Genomic DNA, 27,015 nt, shown 5'->3' with positions numbered 1-27,015 from the left:
CAGGGCACAGCTGGGGGGGATGGGAGGCAGTGCCCCATAGTGCCAGGCCGGGAGACAGGGTGCAGACGGAGGATGGGGCGCACCTGGGGGGGATGGGAGGCAGTGCCCCATAGTGCCAGGCTTGGAGACGGGGTGCAGCCAGGATACAGGGTGCAGCTGGGGGGATGGGAGGCAGCACCCCATAGTGCCATGCTGGGAGATGGGGCACGGATGGAGCACGGTCGGGGGGAATGGGAAGCAGTGCCCCATTATGCCAGTCTGGGAACGGGGTGTGGACAGAGGACAGTGAGGGGGGAATATGAGGCAGTGCCTCATAGTGCCAGCCTGGGAGACAGGGCATGGGCGGGGGATGGCCTGGGGGATGGGAGGCAGTGCCCCATAGCGCCAGGCTGTGGGAGGGGTGTGGGCAGGGGGATGGGAGGCAGCACCCCATAACGCCAGGCAGGGAGCCGAGATCCAGCCGGGGGGATGGGAGGCAATCCCTCAAAGCACAAGGCTGGGAGAAGCAGCGCGGTGGGGGATGGAGACAACGCCCTATATGCCAGGGGTCTCACCATCATGCCCCGAGTTCAGGAGATGCTCCCCCAGGTCGCAGCCGAAGACGCGCTCACGCAGAATCCCGCGCTGCTTCAGTCTCTGCTTGCTGGGCCGGGACTTCATGAAGGTGCGAAGGAAACCGAGGAGCTTCCCGTGCTTCTTACACACTGCGTCACGGACTGGGAACAGCCACACACAACACTGCACGGGGACAGCTCGCCCGGCACTGGGACACAGCCACTTCTGGGGCAGGGCAGCTGGGAACAGCCGCACACAACACTGCACGGGGACAGCTCGCCCGGCACTGGGACACAGCAACCTCTGGGGCGGGGCAGCTGGGAACAGCCACACACAACACTGCACGGGGACAGCTTGCCCGGCACTGGGACACAGCCACCTGTGGGGCGGGGCAGCTGGGAATAGCTGCATATAAAACCTCACTGGGACAGCTCACTTGGCGCTAGGACACAGCCACCTCTTGGGCAGGGCAGGCAGGAAGAGCCGCACATAACACTGCATGGGGACAGCTCGCCCAGCACTGGGATGCAGCCACCTCTGTGACAGGGCAGCCAGGAACAGCCGCACATAACACCTCATGAGTATGGTTCACCTGGCCCTGGGATGCAGCCACATCTGGGGTAGGGCGGACAGTAACAGCCACACATAACATCACATGGGGACAGCTTGCTCGGTGCTTGGACACAGCCACTTCTGGGGTGGGGCAGCTGGGAACAGTGGCACATAGCCCTACACAGGAACAGATCTCGTGGTCCTGGGATGCAGCCACCTCTGGGGTGGGGCACCCTGGAACAGCCGCACATAATACTACACAGGGACAGCTCGCCTGGCACTGGGATGCAGCCACCTCTGGGGCAGGGCAGCCAGGAACACCCGCACATAACACCACACAGGGACGGCTCACCCAGCAACGGGATGCAGCCACCACTGGGGTGGGGCAGAGGGGAACAGCCATACATAACCACCTCACGAGGATGGTTCGCTTGGCACTGAGATGCAGACACCTCTGGGACAGGGAAGCTGGGAACAGCCGCACATAAACCCGCATGGGGACGGTTCGCTTGGCACTGAGACGCAGCCACCTCTGGGGCAGGGCAGTCACGAAGAGCCACACATAATACCACATGGGGACAGCTCGCTCAGCACTGAGATACAGCCATGTCTGGGGCAGGGCAGGTAGGAACAGCTGTATATAATGCTGCATGGGGACATATTGCTACATGCTACCCCGAGGCAGTGGCCTTGTCCTCTATCTAGGCAAACACCATGGCAGACACACTGCTGACCATTTTCAGCAGAGTGGAGTTCCCCAAGTGGGTCCTTATAGACCAGGGGTCCAACTTCATGTCAACCCTGTTCCAGTGCTTGTGGGAGCAGTGTGGGGTCCAGCACATCTGGGCCTTGGCGTATAATCCTCAGTCCAATGGGCTGGTGGAGAGGTTCAATGGGACCCTAAAGATGATGCTGAAAACCTTTATGGACCAGCACCCAGGACTGGGACAAGTATTTATCCCACCTGCTGTTTCCATACAGGGAAGTGCCCCAGGAATCCACGGGGGAAAGGCCTCCCCCGATGGAGAATCAGTGGTGGAGTATGTACTGACCTTCCGGGAAAGGCTCGTGGAGCTTAGGGCTTGGCCAGGGGAAACCTAGCCAGGGCACAGAGGAAGCAGACGGTCTGGTACAACCACTCAGCACACGCCCGCTCCTATGGTACTGGGAACCAGGTGATGTTTCTCATCCCCATGAGGAAGAATGATCTGTAAGCTGCCTAGTCATCAGACAGGTAAACGAGGTGAACTGTGTAGAGGAACTGTCCACCGGGTGCTGCATTCATACCCCGTCCCCTCCGTGCCCCCAAACTCCAACTGGCCTTGGCTAACTAACCTGGCTGTTCACCAGGTGGAGACAGGAGCCAACCCCCACATCAGGTGTTCCCCATTCAGGATCACTGAGAAAGCAGCCCAGGACTTGGAGAGACAGGTCGGAGACATACTGGATTTAGGGGTGATCCAACCGTCCTCCAAGGGCCTCTCCCATGGTGCTAGTCCCCAAGAAGGACGGATCAATCTGGTTTTGTGTGGACTATCGGAAGCTCAGTGCTATCACCATGTCCAATGCCTACCCCATGCCTAGGACCGATGAGATCCTTGACAAGTTGTGGAGTGCCTGGTACTACTCTGGATCTCACCAAAGGCTAATGGCAGGTGCCTTTGGACCCAGAGGCCAGGGCAAAGTCTGCCTTTACCGCCCCCCCCCCCGGGCTCTTTGAGTTCCTGGTCCTGCCTTTTGGCCTCAAGGGGGCACCTGCCACCTTCCAGCGCCTGGTGGATCAGTTACTAAGGGGGATGGAGGACTTTGCTCTAGCCCAGCGCTTCTCAAGCTCTCTGATGTGGGGGACCAGCAATTTTTTCCCCCAATGTGCGCACAGACCAGCTGCCGATGGCTCGCGGACCGGCACCAGTCCGCGGACCACCACTTTGAGTAGCACTGCTCTAGCATATATTAACAATATCTGTGTCTTTAACCAGACCTGGGAGGACCATGTGTCCCAAGTGAAGAGGGTGCTGGGTCGCCTCCAGGATGCAGGGCTGACCATAAAAGCTGGAAAGTGCAAGGTGGGGATGGCAGAGGTGTCATACCTGGGCCACAAGGTGGGGAGCAGCCACCTGAAGCCAGAGCCACCAAAGTGGAGGCAATGAAAGATTGGTCTGCTCCCCAGACTAAGAAGCAGGTCCAGGCTTTCATTGGGATGGTGGGGTACTACTGGAGGTTTTTGCCCTACTTTAGCTTAAGCAGTGGACGTGTTGTTCCTTGACTTTTGCAAAGCTTTTGACACGGTCTCCCACAGTATTCTTGCCAGCAAGTTAAAGAAGTATGGGCTGGATGAATGGACTATAAGGTGGATAGAAAGTTGGCTAGATGTCGGGCTCAACGGGTAGTGATCCATGTCTAGTTGGCAGCTGGTATCAAGCGGAGTGCCCCAAGGGTTGGTCCTTGGGCCGGTTTTGTTCAATATCTTCATTAATGATCTGGAGGATGGTGTGGATTGCACCCTCAGCAAGTTTGCAGATGACACTAAACTGGGAGGAGAGATAGATACGCTGGAGGGTCGGGATAGGATACAGAGGGACCTGGACAAATTAGAGGATTGGGCCAAAAGAAATCTGATGAGGTTCAACAAGGACAAGCGCAGAGTCCTGCACTTGAGACAGAAGAATCCCATGCACCGCTACAGACTAGGGACCGAATGGCTCGGCAGCAGTTCTGTAGAAAAGGACCTAGGGGTTACAGAGGACGAGAAGCTGGATATGAGTCAACAGTGTGCCCTCGTTACCAAGAAAGCCAATGGTATTTTGGGATGTATAAGTAGGGGCATTGCCAGCAGATCGAGGAATGTGATCATTCCCCTCTATTTGACATTGGTGAGGCCTCATCTGGAGTACTGTGTACAGTTTTGTGCCCCACACTACAAGAAGGATGTGGAAAAATTGGAAAGCGTCCAGCGGAGGGCAACAAAAATGATAGGGGACTGGAACATATGATTTATGAGGAGAGGCTGAGGGAACTGGGATTGTTTCGTCTGCGGAAAAGAAGAATGAGGGGGGATTTGATATCTACTTTCAACTACCTGAAGGGGGGTTCCAAAGAGGATGGATCTAGACTGTTCTCAGTGGTAGCAGATGACAGAACAAGGAGTAATGGTCTCAAGTTGCAGTGGGGGAGGTTTAGGTTGGATATTAGGAAAAACTTTTTCACTAGGAGGGTGGTGAAGCACTGGAATGCGTTACCTAGGGAGGTGGTGGAATCTCCTTCCTTAGAAGTTTTTAAGGTCAGGCTTGACAAAGCCCTGGCTGGGATGATTTGGTTGGGGATTGGTCCTGCTTTGAGCAGGGGGTTGGACTAGATGCCCTCCTGAGGTCCCTTCCAACCTTGATATTCTATTAGCTCCCTGGCAGCTCCCCTCACGGAGCTTTGTAGGAAGGGGAAGCCGGATAAGATGGTCTGGACCAAGCAGTGCCAGAGGGCGCTCTGTGCGCTGAAGGGGGCACTTATCCAAAGTCCGGTGCTGGTAAACCCAGATTTTAACAAACCCTTCTTGGTGTTCACCAATGCCTCAGACACCGAGCTCGGTGCGGTGCTGATGAAAACTCATACTAAGGGGGAGAGACACCCCATAGTGTACTGGAGCAAGAAGCTGCTGCCCCAGGAGCAGCACTATGCGGCCATAGAGAAGTAACGCCTGGCCATGGTGTGGGCCCTTAAAAAGCTGAAGCCGTATCTATTTGGGTGGCACTTTACTGTGTACACTGACCATTCACCCCTGATGTGGCTGCACCAAATGAAAGGGGCTAATGCCAAGCTGCTGAGATGGGGCCTGCTCCTCCACGGTTATGACATGGAGGTGGTCCATGTGTGGGGGAATGCCAATGTTATAGCCAATGCTTTATCATGGGGCAGGGGCCCTGAACTTCCCCAGGTCACTGGCTAAGTGACCCCGCTCAGTTCAGACTCGAAGGGGGGAGAGATGTGACTAAGTGGGGGATTTTCGTGATTTTTTCAATGGTTTGCATGCACACGGGGTGGGATTCAGTTTCCCTGGGCATTACTGGTTTAACGAGGAGATGGGAGAGTGAGTTTGTTGTTACAGAGGATCAGCGACAGAACTTGGGACCTCAGCCAATGGCCGGGAGAATGGGTACCCCAGATACTGGTGACCGGGATGCCCAGCTCAGATGCCACAGCCGGTTCTGACCAGCGGGAGGACATTGGGCTGTGCAAAGAGGATCCTGGTCAGCTGACCAGCCAGCGGGGTACAAAGCAGGGCTGAGAGGAGAGGAGACCCAGGTGACCCTGTTTACCTGGACAAAAGACAAAGGACAGAGGCGGGATGTATAGGCCGGTGATATTGGATGCCCAGCTGGGAAGCGCAGGGTCTCTGGGCTGGCAGTGGAGAGCAGGCAGAGCTCACCTGGATGCAGGGGAGGCTTAGATGTGCTGTGCTGAGGGAGGCCAGGCCTGAGACCCGGAGAGTTTCCTCTGCTGGGTTCAGATGCTCAATAAACCCTCCTGTGTTACACTGGCTGAGAGTCGCTCCGGTCTAGAGATGGGGGGCATTATTCCCTCTGGGCGTGGAGATCCCGGGGGTCCAGAGCGAATGGACTCCCTGAGGGGGCCCACGGAGAGAGACAGGCGTGCTAAGGCTCAGAGGTGTGGTTCCAGGATGTGGAGGGGCTTAACCCCCAAGAGAGAGTGGACCCCCGAGAAGGGCTGTCTCACTGAAGGGGGTTCCCCCCAGGGACCATACAGGGCCAAGAGTGGGTACGACCTGGGAGTCTGTGACAATCACCACATGGGAACAGCTCGCCCGGCATCGGTATGTGGACACCTCTGGGGCGGGGCAGCCAGGAACAGCATCACGTGCCACCACTCAGGGACAGCTCATCCAGACACCTCTGGGGCGGGGCAGCAAGGACAGCAGCACATAACACCACATGGGGACAGCTCGCCTGGCACTGGGACGCAGCCATCTCTGGGTTGGGGCATCTGGGAACAGCTGCACATAAAACCTCACAGGGACAGCTTGCCCACTGCTGGGACGCAGACTCCTCTGGAGCAAGGCAGCCAGGAACAGCCGCACATAAAACCACATGGGTACAGCTCAGCTGGTGCTGGGAGGCAGCCAAGCTCCTTGGCACCCAGCCCACCTCACCTCCTCCCCTGAACGCACCACATCCCTGCTTCTCCACCTATCTCCCAGTGCTTGCCACCACCAGACAGCTGTAGCAAGCTCTGGGAGGGAGGTGAGAGGAGGCAGGGAAGAGGCGGAGCTGGGGCAGGGATTTGGGGAAGGGGTTGGAATGGGGGCGGGAGAGGGCAGGGCTGGGGTGGAGTTGGGGTGGGACTGGAGGCAGAGGGGGGGTCAAGCACCCACCAGCACCAGTAGAAGTCAGCTCCTATGGGACGGGGCATCCGGAAACAGCTTCACATAACACCACATGGGGACAGCTCGCCCGGTGCTGGGATGCAGCCACCTCTGGAGTGGGGCATCCGGAAACAACTGCACATAACACCTCACAGGGACCGTTCGCCTGGCGCTGGGATACAGCCACCTCTGGGGTGGGGTAGCCAGCAAAACCCACACATAACATTACACGGAGACAGCTTGCCCAGTGTTAGGACACAGCCACCTCTGGGGCGGAGCAGTTGGGAACAGCCGCACATAAACCCGCATGGGGACGTTTCGTCTAGCACTGGGACACAGCCACCTCTCGGGTACAGCAGACAGGAACAGCTACACATAACACCACACGGGGACAGCTCACCGGCGCTGGGACGCAGCCATTTCTGGGGTAGGGCGGACAGGAACAGCCACACATAACACCACATGGGGACGGCTCTTTCTGTGCTGGGACAAAGCCACCTCTGGGGTGGGGCAAGTGGAAACAGCTGTATATAATGCCTCATGGGGACAGCTTGCCCAATGCTGGGATGCAGAATGTTATTGTAGTGTTTCCCCCACCTCCCTTGTTTAGGCCACCTGTACCAGCTGTACTTACCCAACGTGGGGGAGAGGGGTCCCTGGGGCGTGAGGACCCCAGGGATGCTGGTGCCCATCCCGTCTGTGTCTGTTAGGGGGAACAGAGGGGAAGAAAAGGGGTTGGGATGGTGGATACAGAGCCCCCCCCCCCGAGCATGCCAGATAAGGATCACCCTGGGTCGCCCCTCCATGGAGCGGACATGGCCCGGCCCTGCTGAGCACCAGAAACCAAGGTGTTTTGCAGGATGTCGGAAAGACCCCGGAGTCCTTGGGGAGACCCCAGCTAGGGGGAAAGGATGCCCCCATATACCAATGCCCCCATATACCAATGCCCCCATATACCAACACCCCCTTACCCAACTCCTGAACCCCATCCGCTCTGTACCCTGACACCCCAGTGCCCCCTGCCCCGCTGCTATATCCCATCCCCTCCATACCCCAATACCCCCTTTCCCCACCCCTGCACCCCATCCCCTCCGTACCCTGACACCCCAGTGCCCCCTAACCCCTGTCCCCTCCATAGCCCCACATCCTCTGCCACACCCCTACATCCTGTCCCCTCCCTACACCCAAACCCCTGCCACACCCTTTCACCCCCTTACCACACCCCACAACCCATCCCCTCTGTACCCTGACACCCCAGCACCCCCAACCCCATCCCCTCCATACCTCCACAACCCAGCACCACCTGCCCCACCCCTACACCCCATGCCCCACACTCCCTACCCTACCCCTACACCCCATCCCCTCCATGCCCCCACACCCCAGCATCCTCAGTCCCACCTCTACACCCCTTCCCCCCCACACTCTCTGCCCTACCCCTACACCCCATCCCCTCCGTGCCCCCAAATCCCAGCACCCCTTACCTGCCCCCTCTGTACCTCACAATCCAGCACCCCTTACCCCACTCCCTCCTTACCCCAACACACCATCTCCTCCCAATTCCTGCCCCCCCCAGCTTCCCATATCCCCCATACACCGCACCCTCACCCTGTCTCCCCCTAAACACCCTGCCCCCACCCCAGCTTCCCAATATCCCCCATACACCTGCACCCCTCACCGTCTCCCCCTAAACACCCTGCCCCCTACCCTCCCAAATCCTCAGGGCCACCTTTTTGTGGGGGAGCAGCACCCCAGCTATGGGGCCCAGGCATCACCTGCTTTGAGTCCTAGCGCCAGGCGGTCCGGGAAGAGCTCAACACACTCACTGGGGAAGAAGCCGACCTGGTGAGACAGACAGATGGAGTCAGGGTCCACTGCCCCAACCCCAATAGCTGAACATGGGGGTGTGATGTATTGACATGAACTGTGACTGTATAGATCATTGTTGCAACCAAGGTCCTAGAGTGGCACCAAATCTTGTACAAAGGAGGTCAAGTAAGGTATCTATGAAAAAGTTATGATCTGCTGGTTATGATTATGCCGTCTATATGTGTGTATCGTTTTTTAATTTAAAGTTATAAGTATGGGCTCTCTACGGTCTGTATTTCAAACTTGTGCTATGCTTCTGGGTGACACCCCAGACAATGTGGCATCAGCTCTGCCTAGCCTGCTTGATGACCCATTAAGGACCATCAGCTATACGCCTGACCCACTGAGAGAAGGCAGATACACCTTAGGACTCAGCAAGGCATGCAGGGACCTGCCTATGAGGAGAACTCTGAGGCTTTCAAGCCGTGTGCTGGGCAGCTTGTGTTTAAAACAAAGGAAGCACAGGCTGCATGGTAAGGAACTAGAAAAGGCAGCTGCATCTTCTCCATCTTGTCTTCAATCCTGCTTCTGACCTCAGGAGGAATTGTGCTACAAACTGAAGCTCTGAATGAAGGACTGAATGACCCAACCCAGCTGCGGATGTACTCCAGAGACTTGATTAGAACCTGCAGCTTATTCCATCACTGCTACAAGCCTGAACCAAGAACTTTGCCATTACTGAATGTAATTGATTTCTTTAACGAATTTTAACTCTCATCTATATTTCTTTCTTTTTATGAATAAACCTTTAGATTCTAAAGGATTGGCAACAGCGTGATTTGTGGGTAAGATCTAACTTGTATATTGACCTGGGTCTGGGGCTTGGTTCTTTGGGATCGGGAGAACCTTTTTTTGGTTACTGGGGTATTGGTTTTCATAACCATTCATCCCCATAACAAGTGGCACTGGTGGTGATACTGGGAAACTGGAGCGTCTAAGGGAATTGCTTGTATGACTTCTGGTTAGCCAGTGGGGTGAAACCGAAGTCCTCTGTTTGGCTGGTTTGGTGTGCATTAGTAGTGAAGGAACCTCCAGCCTTGGGCTGTGACTGCCCTATGCTAAGCAATTTGTCCTGAATTGATACTCTCAGTACTGTCCTGCCAAAGGCCGCTTTGTTACAGGGGGATCCATACATGCTACCCCAAGACAGACACCCACCCATCCCGTGTGGTGAATTCCTGCCCCACCCCCCGGATGGCATGGGGATCGGTCCATGTGACATGACGGAGGCCACTGGATCCAATGAACCCCAGGGCTGAATCCGGAGCAGCCAAAGGTGTGAACTCAAGGTGCATTCCTTAAACTGAATTAAGCCCCTGGGTGGGCGCTTAGCTTCCCAACGGCAGCAGTTCTTCCTAATCCACTTCCAAAGGGAGTGACACTCACCCAGATGCTGCCCACTCCCATTCAGAAGGAAAACGTTGTGATGAAGTGGGGTTTTCCTCCTTGTTACGTTGTACATGAGCCTATGTGAATCTTACTGTTTTGCATGAATATTGTGTGTGCCTCAGTTTCCCTGTGTACTGCACCAATGCCTCGGTAGTGGGAATAAGGGTGTGTGACTTTTGCTGAGACCCTTGGAGCAGGTGAGGTGGCTCCAGCTGTCTGCACATATGCTATGGCTTCATAACTTGGGACCCAGGAGAGGGGTGTGACCAGGGGACACTGCCCGGGAAGCGAGACAAAGACCGGGAGGGAGGGCTACAGGTGTGTCGGAGGTCGGGTCTCTGGTAGCTGGACAGTCAGCTGTGGGGGACTCGGAGATGGAGGAGTCCAGGGCATTCGGCCCGGGATCCTCCCAAAATAGACTTTGCTGAAAGTCACTGATTTCTGTGCTAACAAACTCTGTTCTTTGCAGTGTTCCTGTCAACTAATAAGCCTTCTATTTTACTCACTGAGTCACTGCTGGCTGCAGCGTGGGGGTGCAGGGCCCTCTGACTTCCCCAGGGGTCCGGTCCAGCTGGACTTGCCAAGGGGAAGTGTATGGTATGAACAGGGATGCTGCATGCTCTGAGGTCAGACAAGGAAGCCATAGCCAAAGAGGCTCCTGGCCGTGGGCAGTGTGCCCTGAGGGGAGTCACGCCACCCCAGAGTCCTGACTGGCTTCATACAGAGCAGGTCCAACAGATCGGGCCTATGACTCCGTCACAACATCCACAACGCCATTTAACTAATCCATTTTAACATCTAATCTGGATTAATGTACCACCAGTGAATCCAGATTAACCCACAAATCACAAATCTGGATTTCTTTCCTAATCCATTTTCCTGGTAAATCTGGATTAACCCACCAACAGCGAATCTGGATTAACCAAACTAGAGTGAATGTATATTACCCCACCAACAACAAATCTGGATTTCCTGTCCTAATCCACTTTAATAATGAATCTGTATTAACCCATCACCAGTGAATCCAGATTTCCTTTCCTAAACCACTTTAACTGCGAATTCAGATTAACCCAACAACAGAAAATCCAAATTAACCCACTAACACTAAATCCGAATTAAACCTCCACCCGTGAATCTGGATGCCCGTTCCTGAGTGTCAATGGCTATGACAGACCCTCTGCCCCCAGAGCCCCGTGGTGTAGATGCAGCCTACGCCAACAGAGTCTCTTCTGCAGGCACTTACATACACACCCAGCACAGCACGCCGATGGAAGTCCTCTGTCGACACAGCTGGGTCTGCTCTGCTCTGACCTGGGATGGGGAGGTCTGACACCCCAGACTGAGGGAGCTGTACCAGGATCAGTTTTCAGAGTAGACCAAGCTCAAGTTAAATCGCATTCAGTTCCTCCTCCCAAACTGAAGCAGCCTGAATTCGGTTTAGCTTCATTCCCTTGCTAAGTGGGTTCGCCTCCTTGGGGCCAGGCACCTGCAGTGCAGATGGCAAGCGTCCACCCAGGCAGCTACTGAGCAATGGTTAAGCATGCGTGACGCCCCGGGCAGGCCTGACCCTGTTCCAGGACAGCCAGTGCCAGGCATCTGAGCCATAGGGGCTCACACCCGTAGCCGGGGGGGGGGGGAAGTCAGCCATGGGGTGCGTGCTGAGGGGACCCAGTGCCAGGACCAGGGACCAGACACTGCCCAGACCCCAGGAGCCAGGGGGGGGCAGCTCAGCCGGAGCTGTGACTCCCCCCATGCGCCGAGCTGCCCCCCCACCCTGCATTCCCACCCTCCCATGTGCCCCCATGCCCCTGGCTCTCGCATGCAGCCCACCCAGGCATGGGGGAGCCCTCCCACCCCCACAGACCCTCCCCAAGCCCCACACCCACCTGGAAGCTGTGCTTTCCTCGCCACCAGCTGATCTCCTCCTTGGGGGGCATGTCGATTACAGACACAATGTCCCCGACCTGCGCTGAGCAGAGAGACAGTCAGGGGGACTCCCAGCCCTACAGAGCAGTGCCCCAGAGGGGATTCTGGAGCTGTGAGCTTCCCCAGGGCAGTGCCCCAGTCAGAAGGGGAGAGAGCTCTGGTGCTGTGAGATTCCCCAGGCCAGTGCCCCAATTGGGTTAGAAGGGGGGGTCCAGTGCTGTGAGCTTCCCCAGGACAGTGCTCCAGCTGGAGGGGGCTCTGGTGCTGTGAGCGTCCCCAGGACAGTGCCCCAACCTGAGGGGGAGGGGGCTCCAGGGTTGGTGGTGCCCCTCCACACCTCACCTCAAAGGACAGCTCATCAGGGGTCTGGGCCGTGTAGCGCTTGATGACATGGGCGGCCGCGATGGCTGGGACATTGATCGAGGCCTCCTCGTTCACCAGCAGCCGGTTGCCATGGTTATCGATCTGCAACAGAGGAGGTGCAAGAATGAGTACGTGGCAAGGGGGAGACTGGATGGGGCGTAGGTTTGATCTGGGGGGGTGGGGGGTGTAGGTGCTCAGGGGTGGGGCCAATACTGGGCTGGATGGCCTATAGGTCTGATGGGAGGGATACAGGGCTGGGGGACTGTAAGTGTGATTGGCAGGGGGAGGGCAGGAGGGGCTGTGGGTCTGACCAGGGGTAGGGTGGATGCCAGGCTGGACAGGCTCATGGGTCTGATGAGGAAGTGGGGGATGCTGGGCAGGCTGGGCCGTGTGGGTGTGGGGTTACCGGTCTGGATGAGGCCGGGTCTGGTGCGGGGGTGGGGGGTTACTGCCTGGACAGGGCTGGGGGCCGGTGTGGGGGGTGGATGCTGAGCAGGACGGGCCTGTGGGTCTGACGAGGGTGTGTGGGGTTACCGGCCTCGACAGGGCCAGGGGACGGTGTGGGGGTGGATGCTGGGAAGAACAGGCCTGTGGGTCTGATGGGGGTGTGTGGGGTTACTGGCCTGGACAGGGCTGGGGGCCAGTGTGGGGGTGGATACTGGGTGGGATGGGCCCATGGGTCTGACTGGGGGTGGGTCCCGTGCTGAACAGCCCCTACCTTTCCTGCCCCCCCATCTCACCTCCATCCAGGTGAGGACGGGCCCACAGTTAATGTTGCTGTCCACAATGGCAGAGAGCTTCTCCAGGTACTGCCGCAGGACTGGGGCCAGCATCTAGGGGGCAGGAGCAGAGTCAGGGCCTGGCAACCACCCCCCTCATGTCTGCCCCACAGCAAAGGCTCGTCTTGTGCTGAGATTCAGCCATCTCTGGGGCGGGGCAGCTGGGGAACAGCCGCACATAATGCCACCTGGGGAAGGTTTGCCTGGCGCGGAGATGCAGCCACCTCTGGGGTGGGGCAGCTGGGGAACAGCTGAAACAGCACCCAGTGCTGAAATACAGCCACCTCGGGTGTTGTGCAGCCGGGGTACCGCCACACATAATGCTGCCTGGTAACACCTTGCCCAGTGCTGAGATACAGCCACCTCTGGGACAGGGCAGCCTGGGAACAGCCACAGAGCAACTCCCCAAGCTCTGCTCAGCGCCCCCCATGACTCACCTCAGCCTGTTCCTGGGCCTGGCAGGGCGGTGGCAGCTCGGGCAGCTGGGAGAAGCGGCGGTCGAAGATGCAGCGGTGCAGGTGCCCGTCCAGCCTGCAGAACTCCTCATAGCTGCGGTGAACGGGCCACGTCTTCCCCTGCGGGGTGGTAGGCAAAGTGGGATGTCAGCTGGGGGCGAGGGAGGGGGACACTGGTGAGGTGGGGCTGGGAGGTGCTGTGGCAGCTGAGGACAGAGCAGGGGATGGATCTGGGGGTTCTAAAGAAGGAAAGTGGGGAGCAGTGGCACAGTGTGGGGTGCCACTGTGGGGCACGACAGGATGAACCAAGGGGGGACTGCAGGGGAAAGGGGAGGGGGTGGGTTTGGGGGTACAGGGGTCCCCTCTCCCCCACAGCAGTTGGCATGGTAGAGGGGACCCCAACTGGAGAGAAGGGACCCGGAATGGGAATGGGGGGGATCAGGAAGGGGGGGCTCTGGGGAAGATTGGGAATCAGGGGTTGGGGGTGCTCCACTCACCTGGCAGGTAACCTGGATGATGAAGAGCAGCTCCCCGTCCCCCAGGGTACCAGGCAGCCCCTCCCCTTGCTCGGACGCCAGCAGGAGCTGTGGACACACAGTGAGTGAGAGATGCCCTTGCGGGACCCAGGCATCCAGGGCAAGTTGTCTCCCCAGCATCACTTGGTGCACACTCAGTCCAGATCCCCTGAATGTCCCCCCTTATCCCAGGAGAGAGAACCCAAGCATCCGGGAGAGAACCCAAGCGTCTGGGAGTTCAGTCCCCAACCCGACACCAAACCTGCATCTGATCCCCAGTTGGGACCCAACGTGTAGGTAGCCCTCCCCAGTTCCTGCTCCAGCAAGAGACACTCTCACCTCCCCAAGGACCCAGCTGTCTGGGAGATGACCCCCCACCTGTCCCTGTACATGGGACCTAGGCAACCAGAAAAGCTCTCCAAATTGGACCCAGGCATGTGGGTGACCAACCATCCTTGCCCAGAAAGGACTGGGGCAGCACCTGGGAAGAGGATTGCCCAGATGGGACTCAGGAGTCCGGGAAGAGGCTCTCTGGGGAGGCGACCAGGGGTACAGGAGGAGGGATCCCAGGGGAGACCCAGGTATCAGGGATTGGGGCTCCCCGGGGGGCAACGGCGGTTACTCACCTGGATGTGTCCAAAGTCCACAGCCTCGTAGTGGAAGTGGGCGCATTCAGCCAGCTTGGGGAAATGGGCTCGGGTGATGGACAGCCTGGGGGGAGAGGACACCCCACTGTATCCCATTGTGCCCCCACAGCATCCTACTGTACCCCACCCCTGCTGCAACCCACACAGCACCACACTGAACCCCACCCTGATGTACCCCACAAAGCACCCCACCCCCACTGTCCCTAGTCCCCCAGTGTGTCCCACACAGCACCCCACACCCGCTGTACCCCACACAGCACCCCACCCCATCCCCACTGTCCCCCAGTGTATCCCACGCAACACCTCACTGTAACCCATGCCCACTGTACCCCATACAGCACCCCATCCCCACGGTCCCCCAGTGTGCCCCACATAGCACCCCATTGTACCCCACCCCACTGCACCCCACACAGCACCCTACTGTAACCCATCCCTGTTGTATCCCACACAGCACCCCACCCCTGCTGTCTCCACTGTACACCAGTGTACCCCACATAGCACCCCACTGTACCCCACCCCCACTGCACCTCACAGCACCCCAATTGTACTCCACTGTGCCTCATGAAGCACCCCACTGTACCCCATCCTTGATGTACCCCACACAGCACTGAGTACCCTGATCCCCTCATGGTACCCCTCAAAGCACAGATTACCCCAACATGCTGTGGTACCCAGCTATAAATAATCCCACTATCTAGAAGAAGGGTGGGGTGTGAATGAGCAAGAGCCAGGCATCCATGTGGGCTGTTCTCTGCAACCAAGCAGCAGCAGGCGAAAAAGCATCAGCACCAGAAACCCTTGGGACAGGGTGAGATCATCGGAGAGAAAAATCTCGTAACGCCGACACCGTATGAACCCTGGGTGCACACGCCCCAGACATGCCCGGGGACACCGCCTGGGGACACCACCACGAAGTGGGGATTTTCCTTTGTTATGTTGTATGTGAGCCTATGTGAATCTTATTGTTTTGCATGAATACTGTGTGTGCCTCAGTTTCCCTGTGTGCAGCACCAATACCTCAGTGGTGGGAATAGGGGTGTGTGACTTTGGCTGAGACCTCTGGGGCAGGTGTGGCTGCTCCAGCTGCCTGCACATATGACCGGTGCCCTTCCTAACCTGAGACCAGGAGGGGGATGCAACCAGCTGACTCTTTGGCCGGGAAGTGAGACAAAGAGAAGGAGGAGGAGCAACAGGGGGTATTTGAGTTCAGGTCACTGGAAGCTGGAACTCTACTTGTGGGGACTGGAAGAGGGGGAGTCCAGGGCATCTGGCCCAAGACTCCCAAAATGCACTTGCTAACAAGTTCTGTTCTACGCTGTGTTCCTGTCGAATAATACACCTGTTTTACCGGCTGGCTGAGAGTCACTGCTGTCTGCGGAGTTGGGGTGCAGGGCCCTCTGGCTTCCCCGGGAGCCCTGCCCGGGCGGACTCACTGCAGGAAGTGCACGGTGTGGAAGGGGATGCTGAATGCTCCGAGAAGGTCGAAGCTTCTTGTCCTGGAGACAGTGTAGCTCAGAGAGAGGAGGCTCCCCCAGAGTCCTGGCTGGCTTCATACGGAGCAGTTCCAGAGCATCGCCCGGGGACTCCGTGACAGACACTGCCTGGGGACACTATCCCAGGGCACCGCCCCGGGGACACTGCCTGCCTGCAGATCCAGGCCCAGTGCCGAGCAGAGACCTGGGCAAAGTGCAGGGAAGGGAACAGGGGTCGAGGAGAGAGTCAAAGGCCTGGGAACTGTTCAGCTTGGAAACGAGCAGATTGAGGGGTCAGGCCAGAGGGCTCTAAAAGCCTGTCTGGGGTCGAGGGAGAGACCGTGGGGTGTTATTTACTCCTTCAGCTAACATGGGCCAAGGGCATCCAGAGAAATTACCAGGCAGCAGTTTCAGACAAACAGAAGGATGGACTCAGCGGCAGCCAGCCTGGGGAACTCACCGCCAGGAGTTGTGGTGGGGGCCAGAAGCGTAACAGGGTTCAGAGAACGAGCTAAGTTCCTGGAGGAGGGGCCGGGCACGCGCTGTCCCTGAGCCGCTGACTGGCAGCCAGGGGCTGGATGGCTCCTGGCCCTGCTCTGTTTCCCTGGCCCAGGCCCCTGCCAGGCCCTGGACATTGGGCTGCCCCAGCCTGGTTGTTCTTATGACAGCACTTAGATAGCAAAGGATACCCCAACACTGCTGTACCCCACACAATGCAGGGTACACACCCCATGGTACCCCACACAGCTTGGGGTACCCCAACACTGCTGTACCCCAGACAGCATGGAGTACCCGCAGGGAACCCCAACACCACTCTACCCCAGAGAACATGGGATACCAACTCCCCATGATATCCTTTCCACCATGAGGTACCCAACCCCATGTGGTATGCCAGGTAGCATAGAGTAACCTGACACCCTGACACCCACACAGCACTGGGTACTCCACCCCCCACCCCATGATACCCAACCCCCCTGCTATACACAACCAGGGACTACAACTGTCCACAGAACCCATCCCCCCCAAAGAATTCATCCCCCTCGGCTGTACCCCAACCCCCCAGAACCCATTCCCATTCTGCTGTACCCCAACCAGGGACCCCAACCCCCCAGAACCCATCCCCTCTCAGCTGTACCCCAACCCACCCCACAGAACCCATCCCCCCTCAGCTGTACCCCAATCCCAACTGGGGACCCCGACAGCGGACAGAACACTATCCTGTTGTTATATCCCAAACTCCAACTGCCCAGCATACAGCCCCCCCAGAATACCCCAAGCACCCACAATATCCTCATCAGGTAACAGCCATGTACCCAACAGCGAGACAGAGCCCAGTGTCTCCCCTGCCCCCTGCTATATCCCAGCCTTGGGACCCCCCCAGCACCCAGATACCCACCTCTATATCCCAGCCCTGGGAACCCGCAGCGCCCAGACACACCCGCTCTATATCCCAGCCCTGGGATGCCCCCCCCAGCGCCCAGACACGCCCCCCATATCCCAGCCCTGGGACCCCCCAGCACCCAGACATGCCGCTCCCTCTATATCCCAGCCCTGGGACCCCCCAGCACCCAGACATGCTCCTCTCACCCCATATCCCAGCCCTGGGACCCCCTGGCACCCAGACACTCCCAGCACCTAGACACTCCCCCCCTCTATATCCCAGCCCTGGAACCCCAGGACCTAGACACCCCGCCCCATACATCCCAGCCCCCATGGCACTGAGACATGTCCCCATCCCCTCGCTATATCCCAGCGCCCCAGACTCCCCAGCATCCAGATAGCCCCATCCTCCCCCGAGCTATATCCCAGCCCTGGAACCCCCCTGCACCGAGACACACCCTCCCTCCTGTTATATCCCAGACCCCCAGGCCTCCCAGCACCAAGACATATCCCCGGCCCCACACTATACTGTAGCCCCTTGGACTCTCTGGCACTCAGACACAGCCCCATTCTTCCCCTGGAGCTATATCTCAGCCCACGTATTAGAGGATGCTGTCCTTTCTATTGTCCCTTTAATTGTTCTTTTCTCTAGCTGGACTCCCATAGGACACGTGCCCCCAAGAGGGGAGCCTGAGATCTGAACCCTCCTCTCCCATCGGCGACCGCCCAGCCCACAAGAACCCCAACGGAGAACCCACTCACTCCCCCATTGCATGGATGAGCTAGGCACACGTCATGCCGCACTCACCACTAGGGATGCCCCTCCCAGAGCAGGGCTCCCCCTGCTTACCTCTTGGGGGCTTTCCCTTTGACACTGGTGGCTGTGTTCCCCAGGGGGCGGATTGGCCCATCCCCGGTCCCATCCAGACTGTCCGTGCTGCGGGCCTGCAAGGGTGAATCAAACAGACCTCAGCCCCAATTTACCATCTCCCAAAAGGAGCCCAAAGTGCTGGCCTGGGGCCGAGTTGCAGCCACCTTACAGGGGAGAAAGCTGGGGAACAGCCACACAACACTGCACGGGGACAGATTGTCTGGTGCAGAGATGCAGCCAGCTCTGGGGCAGGGCAGCTGGGGAACAGCCACACATAATGCTGCACCGGGACAGCTCACCCAGCACTGAGATGCTGCCCCACCCCAGAGGCGGCTGCATCCCTGCTACACGCCAACCATCCCAGTTCTCCCCCCTGCACCATGTAATCCCATCCCCTTTAGCTTTAGCAGCCTGCGGAGCAACAATCTCCATGTATCAGGTTTCCGTCAATAGCTGCCTGCTTAGATATTCTTTGCCATGACCCCCATCCCTCCCTGCAGCTCCCCATTTTACCCTTTGGGACAGTCCCCCATCAACCCCAAATCCCTGGCACTGTGCAGAGAGGCTGGGGATTGCTGGGAAAGGGACATCTCCCCTCCTATCTCCACCAGACAGATTTGCGGGCAGGACCTTGTTGAGGGGTGGCGAGGTAGGGGTACAGGCATGGGCAGAGGCAGCTCAGGAGGGGTAGAAGTCACCACTACAGCCCCAAATGCATACAGAGCCCCAAACTGCACCCCAAAATCCAAATCAACCCGGGGCTGCATCAGATCTGGCGTCCCACTAGAGGGGAAAGGCCCCATTCCCCATTCCCTGCCCTGGGGCTGGATCGGAGACCACATCCTCTCTGTCAGTTGCATGGAGGCTCCGGTTATTGACTGCAAGTGGGGGAGCCCCAATGGCCTCAGAACCGAGTCAGGCTCAGAACCCCGGCCTAGCCCTTCTCTCCGAGCGGGATGGGTGTAAGGGGGGGGGGGTGGGAGTGGGGGATGCCATGGGGGGAAGGAGGCACCTGGGCTCTGTGGGGCATAGCCCGACAGACCAGATCTGGGGGAGGGAGAAAGAAGACAAAGGGTGAGACAGACACAGGAGTGTAACACCCCCACCCCCGCACCTTACCTTCCCATCCCCCCGCAATGAACTGACCCCCACAAACACCTAGCCATATCCCTGCTCCCCCACTGCCTCCCTTCCTCCCACAAAGGGTTGCGTAGGAGACACCCCCCCACTCCCGCCACCTCCACGTTGGGACGGGGGGGGTTAAGACACGTGGTGGGGGTTACATAACAGCTTCTTGCAATGGCCCAGTTCCTCCCACGGGGACCCAGGAAAAGCACAAGATGCCCCCCCATAACCAAGCTCCCTCTTCCCCAGCCCAGCTGCCCCTCTTATATCGCACCCCCTACCTAGCTGCACCTCCGATACCTGCCCCTCAGTGAGCTGGTCCCCCATAACCCACCCCCAGCCTATCTGGCCCCCTTATAACCCACCCCAATAGTTTGGGGTTGGGGCTCTCTCCCTGCACAACTGTGGTGTACGTCCCCATTTCCCCCATCTAGCTGTATCATTCAGGGTTAGGGGGCTGAATATCCCCGCAGTAGATTAACAGAGAGCCCCATTTCCTGTGCAAAAGTGGGGTGCACAACCCCTCATGGGAGGCTAAGATTGGGTGCTAGATGATTTCAGGCAGAAAGGGGCCAAGACCCCAAAATACAGAGCAAGACAGCTGGAAAAATTATAGCCCCCTCCCAGATAAAAACTGATGAGAGAAACTGGGCACCCCAAAATACCTACAGCGTGGGAGTGGGACTGCCAAATCTTGGAGCATTTATAGGGGAAATTCCCCTGGCACCCCAAAAGAGGATTTTGGGGGTGTGGGGATTTTGGAACTGGGATTCCCTGCAAAATCTCCCTGCCCCCCCCCCCCCACAAAAGTGTGAGAGGTGTGTACCGTGTCTTCCCCCCAAATCTTTCTGGTCAGGGAGGTTTATGGGGGGAAGACACCGCTAAAACTCCATAACCCCCAATCTGAGAGATGCCCCGAGGCGGGATTGTGGGGTCACGGGAGGGGACCCTAAATACCACACTGGAATAGATCCCCCAATCTGAGAGACGCCCCGAAGGGGGAGTAGAGGTGCAGAGGAGGGGACCCTAAATATATAAATGGGAGTTGGGATGGGGGATGGGGCTAAGGAACAGGTGCATGTGTGGGGAGCGTTGGCGCCGAAGCCAGCCGGGAAGGGCGGGCAGCATTTTGGGGTGGGTAGAGGGTTAAAGAAACATGGGGGCACAATCCAGTGGGGACCCCTCCCCGTCAGCCCAGACAATAACCCCCCCCCCCCCCACTTACCACCATTGTGTCTCCGGACCGCTAGGAGGAGCCGGGGGTGAGGGCCGGAGCCATGCAGACGGGGGGCGGCATCTAGCAGGGACAGAACCCCCATCCGCAGCCCCCCAAGGGGGGAGCGTGGGAGGGGGCGTGGGTAGAGAGCGGCACAATGGGGCGGGAGGGTGGAGAAGCCGGAGGGAGAGCGAAGGAGGCAGATGGGGAGGGGGGGGACGGGCGCAAGCTCAGCTCCTACCCCCAGGGCAGAGCCTCGCCGGGCTCTGAGCCGCGGAGCGGGGGACGGAGCCCGGCGGAGAGATGGGGGGACGGAAGGAGCCCGGCGGAGGGAGGGGCGTGGAGGGGGAGGCGGACGGAGACAGACAGATGGGGGAGACGGGGAGGGGGGAGCGCTCCTGACAGCCCAACGCCGGGGGGAGGAGAGAACGGAAAAGCCCCTGGGAGAGGAGGGCGGGGGCAGGATCCAGGGGTGCCCCCATGCCCGGCCCCACCGGGAAGGTGTCCCAGGGAGCACCCCCGGGGGCGGGGGCGGGGGCGGGGAGGGCGGAGGCCCTCCCGAGCCCGCTGGTACGTTCCCATTGAGATGCAAAGGGGCAGAGCACAATGGGCCAGGCGCCAGCAGCTGGGCAACCCGCACAAAGGGGCTTCTGTTAGCCCGGCTCGCGCAGCCCCCCGCATCAGGGAGAGAACCCAGGAGTCCTAGCCCCCCCCCCCGTTCTAACCACCGGACAGACCCCACTCCCTTCCCGGAGCCAGGGAGAGAACCCTGGAGTCCCAGCTCCCAGCCCCCCACTCCCCTCCTGAGCCCCAGGCCCTTGGTGGCAGTGTCGGGGGTGGGAATCCCTGGGGGAGGATGCTCGTATGTCACTGTGTGCGGCTGCGTGTTATCAGCACAGGATACATCAGGAACCCCCCCAGCCTTCCCCCACAGACTGACCCCCGGCCCCAGTGCCCCACAGACTGAGCCCCGGTGCCCCACAGATTGACCCCAGCCCTCCCCAGACTGACCCCCCGAAATCCTCCTCCCCACCTGAGCCCCCCAGCCCACTCTCTACCCAGTGTGAGGAACAGGACAGGTTAGGGTGTGGGGGGTGTCAGTGCTGGGGGTATTTGGTATGGGGAGGGGATGACACGAGTGAGGCGATTGGGGGCTGAATGGGGGGCTTGAGGGTGGGTGGAGTAAGGAGCTGAAGGGTGCAGGAGGGGGCTGTGGGGAGGACTGATCAGGGTGAAGGGGGGGGGGAGGGAGGGAGGCTATGGGGTGGCCAGGATATTCCATGCAGGGCGGCAAGTGATGGGGTGGGTCATGGAGTCTCTAACAGTTGGCAAAAAGAAAAGGAGTACTTGAGGCACTTTAGTCTCTAAGGTGCCTCAAGTCCTCCTTTTCTTTTTGCGAATACAGACTAACATGGCTGCTACTCTGACATCTAACAGTTGGGGGGATGGAAAGTATTGAGGGTCAGGAGGGTTTGTGGAGGGATTGGGGGGTTGTGCAGGGAAGGGGACCTGTGTGAGTCAGTGGTGGAGTCCCTGCTGCCCCCGGCTGGGGGTCTGCTCTGTGTGGGCTGGGGCGCTGTCTGGGTTTGGAGTTACCAATCTGGGGAGACTCCTCGGGAGGGGGACCGCATATCTGGATCAGGGCAGAGAAGTTGGGGGGCTGTGCATTGGGGAGGGAGCAGCATTGGGGTGCAGCTCCCAGACCCCCCCAGGAATCCCTGCCTTGCCCCCCAACACCCACTGTGCCCACACAGACCCTGCACCCCTGCCCCATGGTGGGGCCGGGGGATGCTGAGTTCCCTTTCTGCTCCCTACCGTGGAGAGAGAGCGCAGATGGGGCGTCCACTTCTGCTGGCTGTTGTCCACCAAGGAGAATCGGCGCAGCACATGGGGTTCCATGGTGGGGGGCTGGAGACTCTGAAGCAGGGAGAGGGTCAATTGATGGGGTCCAGCTGTGACCAGGGTCCCTGCCACACAGGGACACTAATAAGAGGTCCCTGTGCAGCCTTACATGTGGCTGTTCCCCAGCTGCCCCACCCCAAAGGTGGCTGCCTCTCAGCGCTGGGTGAGCTGTCCTTGTGTGGTATTATGCACAACTACTCCAGCTGTCCTGAACCCAGAGGTGGCTGCATCTCAGCATTGGGCAAGCCATCCCTGTGCAGTGTTATGTGTGGCTGTTCTCCAGCTGCCCCTGAGGTGACTGCACATCAATGCTGGGCGAGCATCCCCAGAGGTCTAAGCTGCTTGGATCAGATCTCGCTCCTCCTGCAGATGCTGCTTCTGCTTCCTGCCTGCATTTGGGAACAGCAGCAGGAAGCAGCTGGGGGTCGCCAGATCCCGTAGCTAAGGGTGAGCTGGGTGCAGGCTGGCACGGCTGTGCTCCTGGCACTGAGATCCCCTTGTGCATGCTTGCTCACAAGTCTCGCACTAGCACCTCCCTGCCACACACGCTAGCCTGGGCCCTGTGCACCTACATCAAATATTTTTTGATGGTGGGCAAATATTTTGGCCCGAGGGCCACATCTGGGAATAGAAATTGTATGGCGGGCCATTAATGCTCACAAAATTGGGGTTGGAGTGCGGGAGGGGGTGAGGGCTCTGGTTGGGGTGCGTGCTCTGGGATGGGGCCAGAAACGAGGAGTTCAGGGTGCAGGAGGGGGCTCCAGACTGGGACGGAAGGGTGCTGGGGGGGGTGAGGGCTGTGGCTGGGGGTGCAGGTTCTGGGGTGAGGCTGGGAATGAGGAGTTTGGGGTGCAGGAGGGTGCTCCAGGCTGGGATCAAGGGGTTTCGAGAGTGGGAGGGAGAGCAGGGCTGGGGCAGGGGGTTGGGGTGTGGTGGGAGGCTTGGGCTGCAGGCTCTAGGCAATGTTTACCTCAAGCAGCTCCTGGAAGCAGCAGCATGGCCCTTCTCTGGCTCCTACGCAGAGGCACAGCTGGGTGGCTCTGCTCACTGCCCCATCTGCAGGCGCCTCCCCCACAGCTCCCATTGGCCACAGTTCCTGGCCAGTGGGAGCTGAGGGTGCAGCACAGGTTGCCTCTATGCGTAGAAGCCAGAAGGGGGCCATTCCATTGCTTCTGGAGCAGCCCCCGACTCTGCTCCCTGGCTGGAACGGGGCAAGCCCCAGACCCCACTCCCCAGCAGGAGCTTGAGGGTCAGATTAAAACGGCTTGCAGGCCATAGTTTGCCCACCCCTGACCTACATCCTCCTGGATACACTCACCTGTGCCCAGTGCACAAGGCTACTCTGCCCCACCATGCACATCCCCCCATGCCTTTTGCACTAGGATGCCCTTCGTGCTCACCACAACTGTCCTCTTTATCAATAGTCCAGCACCACTGCCTACAGAGAAGGCTCGCCTGGTGCTGAGATGCAGCCACCTCTGGGGCAGGGCAGCCAGGGAACAGTGACGCATAATTCCACACAGGGATGCTCGTCCACTAATGAGATGCAGCCACCTCTGGGATGGGGCAGCTGGGGAAGAGCCGCTCAGCGACACCACACTGGGGCCAGCCCTGACTGCAAGGGGAGAGAGCCCCCTGTTGATCTCCCACCCTGGTCCCTGCAGCCCCCTGGCTGTTCCGGAGGTTTCCCACCCACGTCCCTGCCCAGCCCAAGGCTGCAAGATCAGCGCCAGGGCAGCCCCAGCTGGATTGAGACTCGCCACGCAGGGCAGCAGGTTTCAGAGAGCAGGGCTGGGGCGGTAGCGCTGTGGGGCTCTACCAGGTATGTCAGGGCCCCTGCGCACCAAGTTTGCAGATGGAGCAAGGCTGGGGGGTCAGAGAGCAGAACCCCCTAGCACAGGCTGGATCGAAGCTGGCGCCCCCTGGAGGGGAAAAGCCTCATGCCGCAGTCCCACCTCCCAAGCCAGCTGCTTGTTAGAGTCTCAGTTGTGAGCTAGCTCCGTCACCTCCAGCGTGGTCCATGGCTGTGCTGGTGCCATCATGTCCCACAGAACTTCAGCTTTCACGGGCTGCTAAAGCTTCTGGCCTTAGTGGTTAGGATAGACCAATGGTTCTCAAACTTTTGTACTGGTGACCTCTTTCACACAGCAAGCCTCTGAGTGCAACCCCCACTTATAAATTAAAAACACATTTTTATATATTTAACACCATTATAAATGCTGGAGGCAAAGTGGTGCTTGGGGTGGAGGCTGACAGCTTGCAACCCCCCATGTAATAACCTCACAACCCCCTGAAGGGTCCCAACCCCCCAGTTTGAGAACCCCTGGGATAGAAGCTGCCTGGATCTGCCGAGAGCCTGCGCCTGTCACTAAGAGAAGGGGGAGCTGCCCCACATGTGACCAACCCAGCAACGCTGCCTGGGTCTGCTGAGAGCCTGACCCAATCACGGGGTGTCGGGGGGGGGGAGCTGGCCTGCATGCCTCCCCATGATCTCTAAAGTCCAGTGTCCCTGATATTCACTGTTTCCCTACTGGTGATCTTGGTGGCAGGGGGTGCAAAGACTGGGTGGAGGGCAGGGAGGGAAATACAGAAGAAAGAGACAGGCAGAGGGGGAAGTGCAAGTGGGGAGGGGGGAAAGGAGGGAGCCAAAAAAAAAAAAAAAAAGGCTGTATAGGGAAGGAGGGTGGGGACAAGGGATTTCCCTCCCTCCTCTCCACCCCCCTGCCTTCTGGGAAGGTGGATGGGCTGACAGCTGGGCTGGGGCTTTCCCAGGAGGCTGGGGGAGAAAGGACTTCCTTGCAGGAGAGGGGCTGCGGGGCAGTGAGTGACAGACACACATATGGAGGGGGACTCAGCTCCTCCAGCAGGGGTCAGCACACACACAGAACTGGGCTCATCCCCTATGGGGGGGGGCAGTGTTCACATGCACACACATGCCAGCTGCACAGACGTGGGGTGGAGCCCCACGTGGCCCGAAGAGTCAAGAAGAAGCTGCGTCAGGAGCCAGAGTGGCTCTGGTAGACGTCTGGGAGCAGGGCCAATGTGGGGGGTGTACATGTGCAGATGGATAGACAGACGTCGGCATGGATGGAGGGATGGATGGATGGCAGGGTAAAGGATATGTATGGGCAGGGGTGGAGGGGTAGATGTGGGAATGGACGGGTGGGTGGGTGAGTGTGGGTGCAGAGTGCATGTGGGAGAGCAGATGGAGGGAGAGGTGGATGTGGGGGAAGGACGGTCGGAGGGATGGATGGATGAAAGGGTAGAGGATGGGAGTGGGCAGGGTGGGTTTGGGTAAGAATGGATGGATGGGTGGAGGATGGATGTGGTGGGGCAGATGGAGGGAGGAGTGGGTGTGCGGAAGGACAGATGGATCGAGGGGTAGAGGATATGTGTGGGCAGGGAAAGGGATGGGTGTGGGGAAGAATGGGGGGTGGAGGGGCATGTGGGGGGCAGATGGAGGGAGGGGTGGGTGTGGGGAAGGACAGATGGAGGGTGCATGTGGGGCAGGGTAGATTGGTGGGACGATGATGGATGTGTAGAGGGGGGCAGATAGAGGGATCATAGACCCATAGCAGTGTGGGGCTGAAAGGGACCTGGAGAGGGCATCCAGCCCAGCCAGGGCTTTGTCTGCCCTGCTTTTAGAAGCCTCCTGTGCGGGGACTCCCTGCGGAGGTTCCTGCCCCGCTCCAGGGCATCTGCCCAGCTCTGCCCCCTAGCAGGCTCGGCTAGGCTGCATGGCCCTGATTTGCTCAGGAGGTCACGTGGGACAATATCAACAGCCTCACTGAAGGGGCAATAGCTCATGTCAACCGCCCCCCCCCGCCCCACGGCTAGGCCCTGTTAGAGAAGAGTGGGTCAGGGACATGATTTGTTCTGGACAAACCCATGTGCCCCAAACAGTCAGATCTCACCGCCTCACCTGCTAAGGGCCAATCTCTCTCCCCGGCTGGTCTAGGAGCTCCTGGATTGTGCCTACACACAGACAGGTGCGATGTTTCCCTTTGCCAGGCCTCCGGGATCTCTCCTGTCCCCCACCAGTTTGCAAAGGTGGAGTGGGCACATAGGGAGGGGCGAGTGGAGGGATGGCAGGAGCGTGTGGGGAGGGGTGGGTGGCAGGGTGGATGGAGGGGCACGTGCAGGAGGGGAGCGAAGGGCTGCATGGGGAGAAGGCCAGCCAGAGCCCCCTGGCAGAAGGTGTATGGGGAGGGGCAGGAGACCAGCCAGGCACTACCCTGATGGGTAGCCAGAGCCCCCGGGGCAGACAGTGCAAATGGGTGCAGGCTGCAGACCAAGCGAGTGGGATGTGACCAGGAAGCGACAGAGCGGGAAGGCCCCCACCGAACAAGCGGGTCAGGATCCCTCGGACTCAGGTGGTGTCTCCGCCCCCTCGGGACTCTACAGCTGGTGCTGCCAAGCCCATGGGACCCAGGCAGCCAGGGCACTGGTGGCATCCCCCCAGGCCCTCCTACCTGTGGCGGCTCAGAGCCCGTGTCCGGGGGCGCCAGGGGCTCCAATGGATGCTGCGGGTTGGGATTGAGGGGTAACAGCAGAGCTGGCGGGTGAGGGAGGCTGGAACAGCAGGGGGCTGTAGGTCCCCCTGCCCTTCTCCCCCCAGTAGCTTTGGG

General features: G+C 59.0%; 1 protein-coding gene across 1 annotated transcript in view; it reads right to left on the bottom strand.

Moving 5' to 3' along the window:
• Positions 1-22,402, bottom strand: part of ARHGAP33 (Rho GTPase activating protein 33) — a 41,237-nt gene extending 18,835 nt beyond the window's left edge. The window contains exons 1-11 of the mRNA XM_038383217.2: positions 22,301-22,402; positions 18,124-18,218; positions 14,401-14,485; positions 13,757-13,843; positions 13,242-13,379; positions 12,766-12,858; positions 12,005-12,127; positions 11,623-11,700; positions 8,254-8,320; positions 7,116-7,184; positions 555-794 (exon numbers count right to left, since the gene is read on the bottom strand). Of these exons, the coding sequence (XP_038239145.2) occupies positions 555-794; positions 7,116-7,184; positions 8,254-8,320; positions 11,623-11,700; positions 12,005-12,127; positions 12,766-12,858; positions 13,242-13,379; positions 13,757-13,843; positions 14,401-14,485; positions 18,124-18,218; positions 22,301-22,384 (1,159 nt within the window). The 5' untranslated portion in view covers positions 22,385-22,402. The remainder of the gene's footprint in view (positions 1-554; positions 795-7,115; positions 7,185-8,253; positions 8,321-11,622; positions 11,701-12,004; positions 12,128-12,765; positions 12,859-13,241; positions 13,380-13,756; positions 13,844-14,400; positions 14,486-18,123; positions 18,219-22,300) is intronic.
• Positions 22,403-27,015: the final 4,613 nt, after the last annotated feature.

This window comes from Dermochelys coriacea, chromosome 24 (genome assembly GCF_009764565.3).
Source record: "Dermochelys coriacea isolate rDerCor1 chromosome 24, rDerCor1.pri.v4, whole genome shotgun sequence".
NCBI lineage: Eukaryota > Metazoa > Chordata > Testudines > Dermochelyidae > Dermochelys > Dermochelys coriacea.
The sequence above is the reverse complement of the archived record's forward strand: the minus strand, read 5'-3'. Positions and strand labels throughout refer to the sequence as shown.